The 13448-nt window shown below is 38.9% G+C and overlaps 1 protein-coding gene across 1 annotated transcript in view; it reads right to left on the bottom strand.

The window, feature by feature from the left end:
- RADX (RPA1 related single stranded DNA binding protein, X-linked) overlaps positions 1–13448 on the bottom strand; it is a 29014-nt gene extending 15566 nt beyond the window's left edge. Inside the window, exons 1-10 of the mRNA XM_075053727.1 lie at positions 12733–13448; positions 11815–11957; positions 9225–9417; positions 5851–5959; positions 5606–5697; positions 5389–5511; positions 4163–4270; positions 2352–2519; positions 1618–1778; positions 905–1116 (exon numbers count right to left, since the gene is read on the bottom strand). Of these exons, the coding sequence (XP_074909828.1) occupies positions 905–1116; positions 1618–1778; positions 2352–2519; positions 4163–4270; positions 5389–5511; positions 5606–5697; positions 5851–5959; positions 9225–9417; positions 11815–11957; positions 12733–13321 (1898 nt within the window). The 5' untranslated portion in view covers positions 13322–13448. The remainder of the gene's footprint in view (positions 1–904; positions 1117–1617; positions 1779–2351; positions 2520–4162; positions 4271–5388; positions 5512–5605; positions 5698–5850; positions 5960–9224; positions 9418–11814; positions 11958–12732) is intronic.

Here is a 13448-nt window from a genome sequence, read left to right as displayed (position 1 = left end):
ATATTCTGAATACCCACCCTCTTCCCACATTATGACTTTTGGATGGGAAAAGTTGAGAAGAAAAAATATACCCTTTACAGCATGAGAAATCCACTACAAAAAAAAAGATGTGACTGGCTAGATTTTTGCAACATTAAATCTGTCAATGTATACACCAGGCTTTTAATACTAACTATGGGTACATTAGATTTTGCACAAACATTGCAACAAAGGGCAATCTTATACAAGCAGATATTTTACTCTTGAATTTAATATGGTTGTATCATATTACTTTGTTTTATTCCACTTCCTTATATTGGACTGATATCCTTTGTCTATGTCTGACTATATGCAATACAATTTCATGAAATCCCATCACAAGCAGAACCATAGTACTACCAATTGTTTCGAGCCTTCAGGTTAGCGCATGACCACCATGTACCTGCCCTTCTGACAGCAAGTCACAGGTACAGGCAGTACATTCCATTAACCAGAAAGAAAAAAATGGTATGTCTGAAATTAAGGAACAGGTATACCAGATCCTGATTCTGCATCATCAGTGAAGAAATCTTATTTCCTCACACCACTGTGACTGTTGCTTGTTCCACTGCTATGCCACTAAACTATATATGGTTCAAGTATTAACTACTTCTATTTCAAATCTGTGAGATTAACAACAAAGTAGCATAAATATTAATCAGAAGAGAGCATTGCAAACCAGACACCTGCTTTAATAGATTCTTCTTTAGCCTGAACAGTATAATTGTCATCAACTGATGCTAGGAAAAGTACCTAACTACCTTTTAAAGATTAAACTATATATGCTTTTAAAGTTTTCTTATATATTTTCTATGGCCTGGGGTCTGAACTAATTTCTAGAAACACTTTTTAGAAGATCCACTACATATTTATGAAGAGAGCTTACTGTTCTGCATCTGTATTTAATCTGCACGGTATCTTTCTCTTGACTGAACTCTTTTTTGGCAGTAGAGTTGGGTGTTGATGTTGTTCCCCAGGAGTATAATGTTGCCCCAGAAAAGACTTAACTTCTTTATTTTGAAGGTTGGTGTTTTTTCCCTTGTGACCACAGTCTTCTTTGGACATAGCAGAACTTTCAAGAGACTGAGAAGTATCTTTCTGCAACAACAGTTAATTAAGAGTTTCAAAGTACTTAAAGCTATTGCTTCCAACTTAAAAAACCTGCGAGCTTTAAAATAACTTTTAAAGGAATAGAACAATTTACCCTACCTTCTGAAAGTCATGTTATATCTAGCAGAAATTATCTTCTAAAAATATTAATAAGATAAATTCTGTCTAGAAAGTGACAGTGAGCATGTTGCAGTAGTTGCCTCTCTCACATTGTAATTTACTTTAGGGTCATCCAGTCAGGCAAACAAGTAACTTCTAAATAATTACGTAGTTTTACGGAGGACTGCCGTAACACTTTCAGAAAAGCACTGAAGCACTGCTTTTTAAAAAGTTCTAAATTATGACTTTCAAAAATTTTGCTCCCAAAATAGCAAATGAAGTTAATCAAGAGACAACGTAACTAGGCTCTGCACTCAGATGCAAAATTCTCCATTGTAATTATGATCATAGTTGCTTAAGTGCTATAGCATTAATTCTCAAACACTGTACCTGAACAAGTTCCACTCCTGAGGCTTCTTCAGCTGCATTGCTACAGCTTACGTATCTTATGGCACTAATTATTCCCTGAACAGCAATGCGCTTGTGTTCTCTGTAGTGCAAGTCTTCAATCTCTTTCCCCGTTTCACCTATGGCTTTCAAAACCGATTCAACTGCAAAAAAGAATTTCCATAAAAAAATTTTAAAGAAATACAGCATCAAAATGTCTGAATGCAAGACTCAAAAGAAATGATAATTTGTTATTAAATATTAAATCAATTTAATAATTATATTTTTTAATAATTTTAAATCTTTTTGTTGTTCATACCACATGGAAAAAAATGTAAACAATAAACCTTTTTAGCTCACAAGCATCTTTTAGGATGCATTATCAGATATCACAATTTCTGTTTCAGGTGAAATTTCTAATTCACTGTATTCTTCAGTATAACTGTCTTTAATTCTGATTTAGCAAAATATTCAGAGTAAAACTTCTGAGGAGATCTGTAACTTATGTAAGCTGCTACAGTTCTCTTGCAGCTAATGGTGCCGTGATACTTTCTGTAAGATGAGGACTTAGCCTATGATACATTTAGTCACAAAAGGGAGTTTTTCTTAAATGACATTACAAATTTGTGTAATCACTAATAGTAACTGTGTTGCTTTTTAATTGATGCTTTAAATGCTTGGAGTAAGACTGAACTGAAAAAGGCTACACATCGTAAAGTTATTCGACGGTATGATACCTTTATTGTTTTTACAATATTTCAAAAAGTTATTTGGAGGTCGTGGAAAAGGATAATAGCCACCAATGACAGTTTTCTTCATTTGATCCGCTTCGCTTTGTGTTTTAGTCCACTGAATGAAGTTTTTCACTTTGGTATCCTTGGTGTATGGCTGGCCCTTGTGCCACCCTTTTAAAACAAAAATAATCAGGTATCAAAACCAAAGCAGGTTACTGTCACCTGTTCTCATCTTGAAACTATCCTGAACAATACGTAGAAAAACTGAATTAACTAAAACTGGACTAGAGAATACAAAAGACACCTTTCCACTAGCCAACAGTGTTTTATGAAATGAGTATCTTGAATTCCTTGACTAATGCTTGCATTTGACACTGAAAGTTAGACAAATGTTAAGCAATAGAAAGAAATAAAACAACTAGCAAAAATGCTACTAGGATATTTTCTCACAGGAGCATACGAAACAACAAAATGATCAGAAATTGTTTTATTAGCAGGAAAAAGCAAACAAATCATCATCATAGGGTTCAGCAAAGATTGTTACTGACAGGTAATTGGCAAGGTACATATTCATTGTTGGCTGGTTTAAAACCAAGATATGGACTAAATATCAGTTTTATCAAACAAATTGTAATCTGACCAGGTCTACGTCTAACCTGTGACCTGAAACAGACTTTACCCAATGGTTTGCAATCTCCAGCTGTAGTTCTCATTTAGGACCCAAACAGACATAAAATGAACTAAAGCTTAAGTATTTAATTAGAAAATTAAGCACAAAATATACTGAAGGAAAGCAAAGGAAAAAAAACAACATCTCAACCCCTTCATTTAGGAACAAATTAAATCATTAGAACATTAACAAAAAGACTAGCTTGCTTTGCTAGTCCAATTAAGCACAAAACACCCTACCCAGCTTGTCAGGAAAGATCATGTGTCTAGAACTAACTATGTTCAGGTACTTTTGGGGAACATATTTTTCTCTATTCCTACTTGTCAGCAGAAAGATTCAGACTGGGTGACCGATATGTTAGTAACACTTAAGAAATAAGCTGGATAAACAAAGGAAAGATACACCTATTGAATCTTATACTCCCTTGCAATTAGGCCAGTACATCTGCAACACTGCTATAATCTGCCTCCTGATTCAAGAGCAAATATACTACAAACAGCTATGCCTGGTCCTGCCTGTGACATGCTGACTGGTGGCATCTAGCGTACAGTATCACAGGACCATAAAGAGTATTGTAACTGCAGATGGGAGTATTCAAACAAGACTATCTAAAAGGAATGCTCCTTCAGTGCAGCTCAGCATCACATCCCTTCCCAGACCATGTGGTCTGTGTAAGGCCCGGTACATTGGGAAAGCTGAAACACAGCTCTCCAAATATTTGGTGAAAAAGATTACCTAAGATAAATTTAGGACAACTATACCCTTTTTTTTTTTTTTTTTTTTTTTTTTTTTGTAACAAGGAAATCTGTAAGCCAGAAAAGCTTCAAGTGATTTTGTGATGTTTTTAAAGAAGTGGCAATCTACATTGCTATACTATCAAAGGATTAAAACAGTCTGAAAGAATTAGTAAACATATGACTTCACCTAATAATGCTTAGGTACTTTTCATAAGAAACACCCATTAATGGCTCACAAGAATGAAATTGGCCTTTTTCTTTTTCAGTGGTATTTCATTATTAACTCAAAATGATTTCTGACAGGGAAACTAATATTATGCACTGATTATTTTGTTGTAAAACAAAAATACCCTTTTCCAAAGAAATAAGATGAGAACTACATAAACCTAAAACTAGTTTAAAGTTACCTGTAATGAATATTTGACTTTCATTTGAAGTCGTAAGGTAAATTGTGCTGGAAGGATTGTCAGTGAGGTCCCGTACCACTCTCATCTGTGTACACACCAAATATGTCACTGGAGAAAAAAAAAACCTTCAGTTTTTTTCCTGGTATTTCACTGATTTTAGAATGTCAAGACTGACACACACTGGATTAATTTTCTTAAGTGCTCTAAACAAGACATTTTAGTTCTTGACCCTACAAATGCTTCAGCATGTATTGAGCCTCTGTTATAAATTACAACATGGAGATGCAATTAAATTTTCAATTTAATAACTGTGCAAGGAAATTCAGCATACATATTAGGACTAAAACATGAGATACTTCATCAGGTAAGATATCAATGAAACAAATAGTAAACATGTGGATATTAGATGGCTGTGCTTCTTAAGGATAAAAAGCATAAAATCATGGAAAGCACAAGAAATCATGACATGCCACTGCAAAACTTCTAAATTAGTACAAACTCACTCTTTTGTTAATATCTCAGTTAAACACTGAATGTCATTCTTTGCCATTTCCCCAGAACTCTCAAGATGAATGCAGCCATAACCTTAACAGGGTTGTGCAGCTGGTCCCACATCATATGATGTAAAAAATGCACATGACACCAACCAGAGTTAATGGAAGGGTGAGTGCTTGGAGGAGAAGAGAAAGAAGGCAAGAAGAAATATTTAAACCTCTTTTAAAAACCTTAATTAAGGATTCCCCAGTTTCAAATTTGTCATTCTTAGCTCACATGCAATAACTAACACAGCTTTTCCGCTTTCACCTCTCCCTTCCTCCAATCCTCTTAAATTATTCCTGTCTACAAAAAAATAATACTTATTTACAGGACAAAAGGAGTAATACATTTGACCATCTGCCTTCTCTATTTGCCTCAGATGCAAGACATGTTGCCCCAGGTGCTTCGCTTAAGTTTCTGTTTGAAAATAATGAGATCAGATGAGCCCCAGGCCCAGCTGTCCATCTGTTTTCTTTAGACTAACTGGCAGATGGCAATATAAGGGTTTCAAACACTTACAACTATTTTTTTTAATTTTTAAATTTTAATTTCTGATCAGCTGTTTTCTGTCTGAGAAGATAAACCATGGCAATATTTTATTCTGTGGCAATTATACTCAGAATTTGAAATTAGCAACCAACTAGAACACTGTAAGTCATTGTTAATAAGTATTATAGAGAGATTAATACTTGGGTGAATATGCTCAAACACATCTGGCTGAGAAGTTGCAAATAATTCCAGTATGAATGGTTGGTCTGAGGTCCCATCAATGGCATGTGCCCAACGATAGAGCCAGAAATCTTCACCATGTTCTATATAAACAAATATTAAGAAAAATGTATAAGCATTTATTCAGAAAGTTAAAAATTGTTTGATAAATTCTGAAAGTCATATTTATAGAAAAACCTCTCTTTCTTGCTCGTTCAGCCCTTCCTACAAATGTCACAAGACCAATAACATCACAGGAATGATTGTTTGGTAAGTCATCGAGTTCTGACCTAAAACCAAAACAAAGCAAAAACGTAAGTATTGGTTAATAACAAAACATAAAGCTTTCTCAGAAACTTTTCAAAAAACATTTCCAATTAACATTCAGTGTAATGTAGTGAAATTTAAGTTCCAGCTTGATAACCAACAAAATTCTATTTTACCTTGTGATAAACCGATATTTAACTTCAGGTAATCCCCACTCTGGCTTAACCATTTCTTCTGGAATAATACTTATTTTAGTAGGAGGGTCTCGAACATTAAGGCTGATTTCTGACAAAGAAAAAAAAAAGTCAGTAACATTTAAGGCATGAATACAAATTTTTAAAAAAACAAACTTAAAAAAACCCACAAAAAACCCAGCATAAAGTTTCTTAAATGAAATATTCCAACTTTGTCTCACTGCTTGTGAAATTATTAATCAATTCCTCTGACTTTACGTTTTCATCAAAATAAAGTAAGGAATTCAGGCAGAGCATTCAACAATGCAATTTTATAATCTGAGAAATGTTAAGCTTTCTAATTCCCTACATGAGCCAATTAGTCCAATTCAGCCAGATATTTTAAAAACCAGCAACAGCAACTAATACAATATTGGTTAGATACAAAGTACTTTTTATGCTAGCTTCATTCTCAAATGTCACTAAGATCTAAAATTGACTTGCAGACAATGAAATAAAACAGAAGACAGAACTAGCAGATTAGAACTTCCACATCTGATACCAGTTCAGGTAGTTATTAATATGATAGAAATACGCCATGGCCATGGAGGAAAACAAAAGGTCTTCTCATGTCTATTCTATAGCACCTGAAAAATCTAATTTATTGAGCAGACTGTTTAGATGCCAAATAACAAAAATGGTGGAGCACTGGGGGAAGCAAGGGGTTCTGCAACCAGATACAAAATACAGGAGGAATGGCTTCAGCATCTAGAATACAGAAGGTGGTACTCTATTGTGTCTCTTGTAACAAGACAAATCTTGCTGGTATGAAAAAGACAGATTCTGATGAAGTTTCTACAAGATACTTGGGCTTGGGTAAGTGATTATTCAAATAATGCAAACAGAAAAGTAATTAAATAGGTATAAATGTTGTATATAACCGTTTACATAATTACATCTGGCCCCTCACCCTAGTGGTGCAACATTAGGAAGGTGTTATACTTGAAATTGGACGCTTTACTTAAGAATTTTCTTTTGGCTGCTGCTTTATAGAAATGTATTTGGAGGACAATTGTGGTTTTGCTTATGGTATTTTAGGACAGTATCTCAGAGAAAATTCCGGAAACCAAAACTTCCCCATGCATCAATTGTTGCATCCCCATTATCAATTGTTTCGTCATTTTGAGATTAGATGAAAGTCTCATACTCAACTCAGGACTATACCCTGGGACGATTCAGAAGCTAAGGTCAGCCCAGGCTATTAGAAACAACAGTTTTCATCAGTACCACATAAATTCAGTGATCTGTGAAATGCACGCATTGCCTAGCAGTGGAATTCAAGGTGTTGGTACTAACTATTTAAGCTCCAAAGGTTTTAGGTCCTGAAACAGCACCTCTCAGCATGTCATACAATGCTGCAACTGTGAACAGAAGCAAGCAACGCAGAGCTCGTTTCTCAGTAATCTAGGAATATGCCAGAAGCATATTGTCCTGCAAGAACTCTTAATCTGGAAAGCCCTTTCCCTTGTGACCTTGTTAACCCTCCAGATACATTTTACAACATTTACGGGTGAATGGTTGTAAGGAAACACTGGAAAGTTGGGATCTGATGGAATTACAAATTGGAAATAGATGATGAAAAAAGTAATTGTTATGCAAGCAGTTCAGTGTAATTGACTGATTTAACTAGCTAGCTGAAGAACTTTTGGAGCACTCATTGCGCATGCTTAAAAAACCCTGAAACGTTGCCCCATATTGGGCACACACAGAGATATTTATATTAACAGAGTATTTAGTGAGGAATTAAATTTCACTTCATCCGAACAAAAAAAACCCCATGCACCAGGAGTTGCATAAAATCCATTCTATAACTGCTCTAGAAATTTTTCTGGATGTTCTGTTCTCATTAGACTCTCTTCTTACAGGATATATGGGCATAAGATCCATCAGTGCATGGTATTACGTGCTTTTTAAGTTTATATTAAGACAAAATTCTGAGCTTTGTGCTGAGAAAAGAAATAACATACTGTACATACGTTGATATGAACCGAAGATCAGTAATTTCTACAGTTTATCCGTGGTCTGAAAATACAACATGGCACTTAACTATAGACTGACTTGTAATTCTTCCATTACACACCTATTACCATTTACAGCCCATTGGCCTATTTTTCAATTTTGATCTCTTCGTTAACATTTCCACCCCAATAACGCTTGCAGAAATCACTAGTATAGTGTGAATGAAGCTGTTAAAATGAAGTGATATTTGCCCATAGCGAAAGTCACCACAGAAGGTGTATTTTATTCTGTCCTTTTCCCACGGAAAGGTTTTGTGGCAATTGTAATTGTTTTCAGGGCTGGCTTGTAATCATCAGCTTCCCTCACAAACTTCTATTCCTGGCTAAATATGTCTCTCTCCTGCCAGCTCATCACAAACACTTCAGATATTAATATCTGGTTTTAAGGCAAAGATACATTAGGCAGAGAATACACCACTTCTAGCAGTGAAAATATTATTTATTTTTGTGCACTGTAGCAACCGCAATAGGAAACTGTCATCGTTAATAATATATTATTAACATCCTTCACTAACACACATATTTGCTTGTTTCAGGGAAGTTATTTGAATTTTCTGAACGTTGGCTGTCATTTTATTCTGAGTATAAAAGCACAAAAGGGGAAAGAACTCATGTTCAGTGATGTAGGAGAGAAAAAAAAAACAACGTTGACCAAATCCAGTTTGAAAAGGCTATTATTGTTATATTGCAGCACTTGTATTTCTGTAGCGTAGCTCCTTTGAATATCTGTCATACTAAACAACTGCAAGTAAGAAAATACTTTCCCATAGCCAAGGAATATTCTTCATCTGTGCACTCCCATGGTGCTGCTGTTTCAGCACAGTCAGCAGTCATCAATGTAACTTTTTATTCAGTGGACCTTTGCAGATACTCTGGGCCTTGACCACATGCACTAAAATCTAAAGTCAGATCTGGTGACAATGTGCTTCAATGACCTGGAAGAAGGTGTGAGCAGTGCACAAATGATATCTGTATTATTAAATAGGAAGTAGAATCAGACTAAAATACAGTGCCAGAAGCCTGTTTTTATGACCCAAATACTTGAAAACAGGATTAGATTTTTATTTAACTTTTAAATAAAGGTTTTAACTAATTGTGGCAAACTTTGTAGACATGATCCAAATATAAACAGGGAACAATAAGAAATTGGATGCTAAGACACCTTTCAGAGTTAATATTTAAGGATATATACCCTATTAATTACTCAGCAATGGTTCACCTTCTATTTTATTTCTATGAAGAGCTACCTTTTTACAGCTGTATTTCATTGAATCAAAACAGGTTTCTGCAATACTTAACCAATTGTAGCAAATCTCTTCATCTGTGAATCCCCTGGGGTTGGCAGTGTTTTAAATGGGTAACTGGTTTTGATAGCATACTGTTCAAGGAGCAGTACTGTGCCAACCTTCACACTGTTATACCATTCAGGACATAATGAATTCCACAAAACCATGGACATCATGCCTGAACCATCAGCAACTTCAAAGTAAGCCTAAAGAAAGAGACAAAATACATTCATCTTTTATTTATCATCATTCTAGTATGTATTTATTTTGGATAATGCATCAGCTACTTGACTCATGAACAATTTATCTGATGATTACAAATGGATACAGAGGATGTTCCAAAACTTGTATTGAATACTATCGTTGAAGAAATCCCTGATTTCCACAAAATAATTCTTCCACAACTATCCCAGCCCAAACTCTTATTTTTCCAGTGCTCAGTAATGGTAGGTGACACCAGTTCCACTCTATGGTTTTTGGAGGAGGTTGAGGAAATACCATGCACAAGAAACAATACTGAAAAGATTCTTCTTTATCAGAGAATGTTGTATTTAGAATAACATTTCAAAATATCCATGAAGAAAAAACATATTTTGGAAGTTGAGAAGTTACAGGACCATTTGCTAAACATTCTTGATCAAAAGATGATACAAATCTAATTTTTAGGCAAAAAAAAAAAAAGCAGAAATCCATCTGCATTGCAAACCACTATCTTTTCATCGAAGTTTTTCTGACGACAAAGATTTCCACCAGATTTTTTTTTTTAAACTGGGCAAACATTGAATCCATAACTAAGCACATCACTGAGCAGTGAAAAAGATTTTTAAACACTCTTATAATGGTCTTAAAAGGTAGCAATCCACTGAAAAAAAATCTCAGCTCTATCAAAATGCTTCATTTTATCCATTCATCTGTCAGCCTCAAACATCATCTGCTTTTGTTCATACTACCATTCGCTCTCTTTAATATATCACCATTCTTGAACATATCTAACACCTTATGTGCTTTTGCCCCCTTGCTGCTTCTAAAATCCTCTTTTCCTTATTCCAAGTTCAATACAGAGATTATACAAATCAACAGTTGTTAGTTCATTCTAATACTCCTAATTAGCATGAACTGTGCATCCTTGGAAGTAAACCATTACATCACAGAATCTTTTGTTATCCCATGGGTTTTTATCTAATAACAATAATTCAACACACAACACTATCTAAAGAAGGAATGCATAAAGCAAAAAGCATGTAAAATCTGTCTCCTAACTTCTTGAGCTAAATCAGTTATGGGTATTGTTTCTACATCTAATGCCAGGAAATGTGACCGAGGAGTTGCCATGAAAGTTAGGAGTATCGTCTAGATTGTCTGCTGAGAAGCAGCTCCAATACAAAGACCCAGATTTATCTTCATGTGCAAAAGGAATGGAAACTTGGAATAAGAGACCACCACAGCCCTTCATTAAGACACTTCATACCTCTCTCTCCCCCCATGGAAGAATTCATATGAGTTATTGGAGCTCTTTATAAAGTGTTTCTCTCCTGTATGGGGTCTGGCTGGGATAGAGTTTATTTTCTTTGTACCAGCCTGCATGGTGCTGTGATTTAGATCTGTGACTAAAATAGCATTGATAACATGCCAATGTTTAGCTGTTGCTGAATAGTTCTTGCATGGTATCAAGGTCTTTCTCTGTTTCTCACTCCGCCACCCCAGTGAGTAAGCTAGGGATGGGCAAGAGGCTGGGAGGGGACGCAGCAGAGATAGCTGACCTGAATTGACCTAGGGGATATTCCATGGCATGTAACATCATGCTCAGATATAAAATGGGCTCCTAGTCTTCCCAAAGTACCCATTGTTCAGAGACTGGCCGGGCATTGGTCTGCTGGTGAGAGGTGGTGAGTAATTGCCTTTGCATCACTTGCTTGCCTTCCGCTCCCCAACCCCCCTGCCTGGCCCCACCCTTTCCTTTCGCCCTTCACCGAATTAAACTGTCTTTATCTCAACCCATGGGTTTTTCCTCACTTTTGCTTTTCCAATACTCTCCCCCGTTCCCCTGGAGGGGGCAGGGGAGAGCAAACAACCAGCTGATGAGTGCTTAGGTGCTGGCTGGGACCAACCCACCACACCTCCTGTCTCCATTTCCAAGACGCTCTACACAAAACCATCACGAATAAAACATATTAGGAAAATCATTAAGAATTTACAGTAAAACAATCTATCTGGAAGTCACCAGGTGAGAGAATTAGGGGATACAAATTGTTAGAATTTATTTGCCTTTTTTTTTGGACAAGACAGACTAACTCCAACTTCCAAAGGATAGAGACCAGAAACATTTACGCTGTTAAACTACTAAAAAACTCCAATTTTTTTTCCTTCACGAAAAGCTCAACTGAACTATAGTAACTGAAACACATCCACCAAAGTTTGTACATATGATCACTAAATTCACCATTTTCTACTCTAAAGGGCTCATCATTTTTGTAAAGGTGGCATTTTTAATATAAAGTAGCTACAACATCAATCTTAACTATGTGCTTACATGGGAATAATGATTTCCAAATATCCTACCGCTATTTGTTCAAGTGTTAACCTATGTATTTATCCCTCTTTACCTGATAAGGCATATCCATTTTTTTCTCTGGTTTCCCGTAGTACCTTAGTCTAGATTTGTGCAGGACTCTCACAAGAAGTGGATGGAAGTGAACTCTGCTTCTCCACGTCATTTCCAGCTGACCAAGAGAAGTCAGCTTGGAGACTTAGGTTAAAGGAAAAAAAAAAAAGAAAAAAAGATGAAAAAAGAGTGTTCACGATCGAACATTTAAGTTTGCGGGAATAAAATGCACAGACCAGCACGTCGTATGTATCTCCTTAACGTTTCTAACATCTAAAAAGGCTCATTTGCTGATAACTACTCACCGTGAAGTCCTGTTCTGAGCTATTTGCGCACAGCATAGTTTTGGTTTCTCTTTTTTTTTCAATTGAAAGGGACAGTGATGATGCATTTAAAATGACACAGAAGTGTTGTCAGGAGGAGCAGAAGAGCTACTACGAAAGACATAAGCATCAGCCTGCAAGGGGCTTCCACCTCCTTCCCGCTCAAGCTTCGCGGACTGGCCTGAGCCCCTCGACGCTGACCGCGCTTTGGGCGGCAGCTGCTTGGCGGGAGCACCCGGTCCCACAGACTAGCCAAGAGACCGCTACCGGAGCAGATGTTTTTGGCATCTCGGAAGGGTGGGTACAAGCACCACAGCCACCCATTTTCAGCCAGCGCTTCGTAAAAAGAACCCTCCCAAAATAACACGAAGGCGTCAATCGCGATACACGCTGGGCGGCGGTGTCGGCGCCCAACGCGACCGGAGGGTCGCTTCTGAGCGGGGAGCCGCGCCCAGCCGCACAAGCGACGCCAGCCCCCGCACCCCCTCATCTTTGCGGGCTCCTTCACCGGCTCAGGCCTCCCCAGGGCGCCCGGCTGCCTCCGGGCCGGTTTCCGCCCCCCCTCAAGCCTCCTCCTCCTCCTCCTCTCCTCTTACCGTCGACGTCCACCGGCGCCTGGGGCTTGTCCGCCACCCACATGTCTCCGTAGGGATCCTCGTTGTTCCACAGCGGCAGGTAGTGCTTCTTCTCCCCGCGGAGGGGCGGCGGGCGGTGGCGGGGAGGGGAGACGGGGGGCCCGGCTCCCCCGACCCTCTCCAGCTCCTCCAGGCAGAGGAACCCGTAGTTGAGGCGCTTCTCGTCGTACAGGTAAGAGCAGCGGGTGAGGCGCAGGCGCGCGCCGGGGCGCAGGTGCGCGCGCTGCACCAGGCCGTTGAGGCGCGGCGCCAGGTAGCACCGCTCCTGGCACGCGCCGTCCGCCAGGGTCACGTCGTACCAGTACCGAGGGGCGGGCGGCGGCGGCGGCGGCGAAGGCGACGGCGACTCGGCCAGGTAGCGCTCCACCGCCACCACCGTGACGGGGGGCGGCTCCGCGGGGGCCACGCTCAGCTGGGAGGAGCCCCGCGCTTCCTCAAAGACCCTCTGCAGCCAGGAGGCCTCGCCGCTCGTCGTCGTCGCCGCCGCCGCCCCCTGCCTCTCCTCAGCGGGGCGGGGGCTACCGCCGCGTTCTGGGGTAGGGTCCTGCATGACAGCTTTCCTCACGGCCCCTCCCCCGCGCCCCGCCGAGGGTGCAAGCCGGGACCCGGGCCGCTGTCTTGGGGAGGGGGAGGGCGGCGGGAGAGACGGCGGCCTCGGCTCTCCCGCTGTCACGGCC

This window comes from Buteo buteo, chromosome 22, assembly GCF_964188355.1.
Source record: "Buteo buteo chromosome 22, bButBut1.hap1.1, whole genome shotgun sequence".
NCBI lineage: Eukaryota > Metazoa > Chordata > Aves > Accipitriformes > Accipitridae > Buteo > Buteo buteo.
Note: the sequence above shows the minus strand (reverse complement) of the source record. Positions and strands in the feature narration are given on the sequence as shown.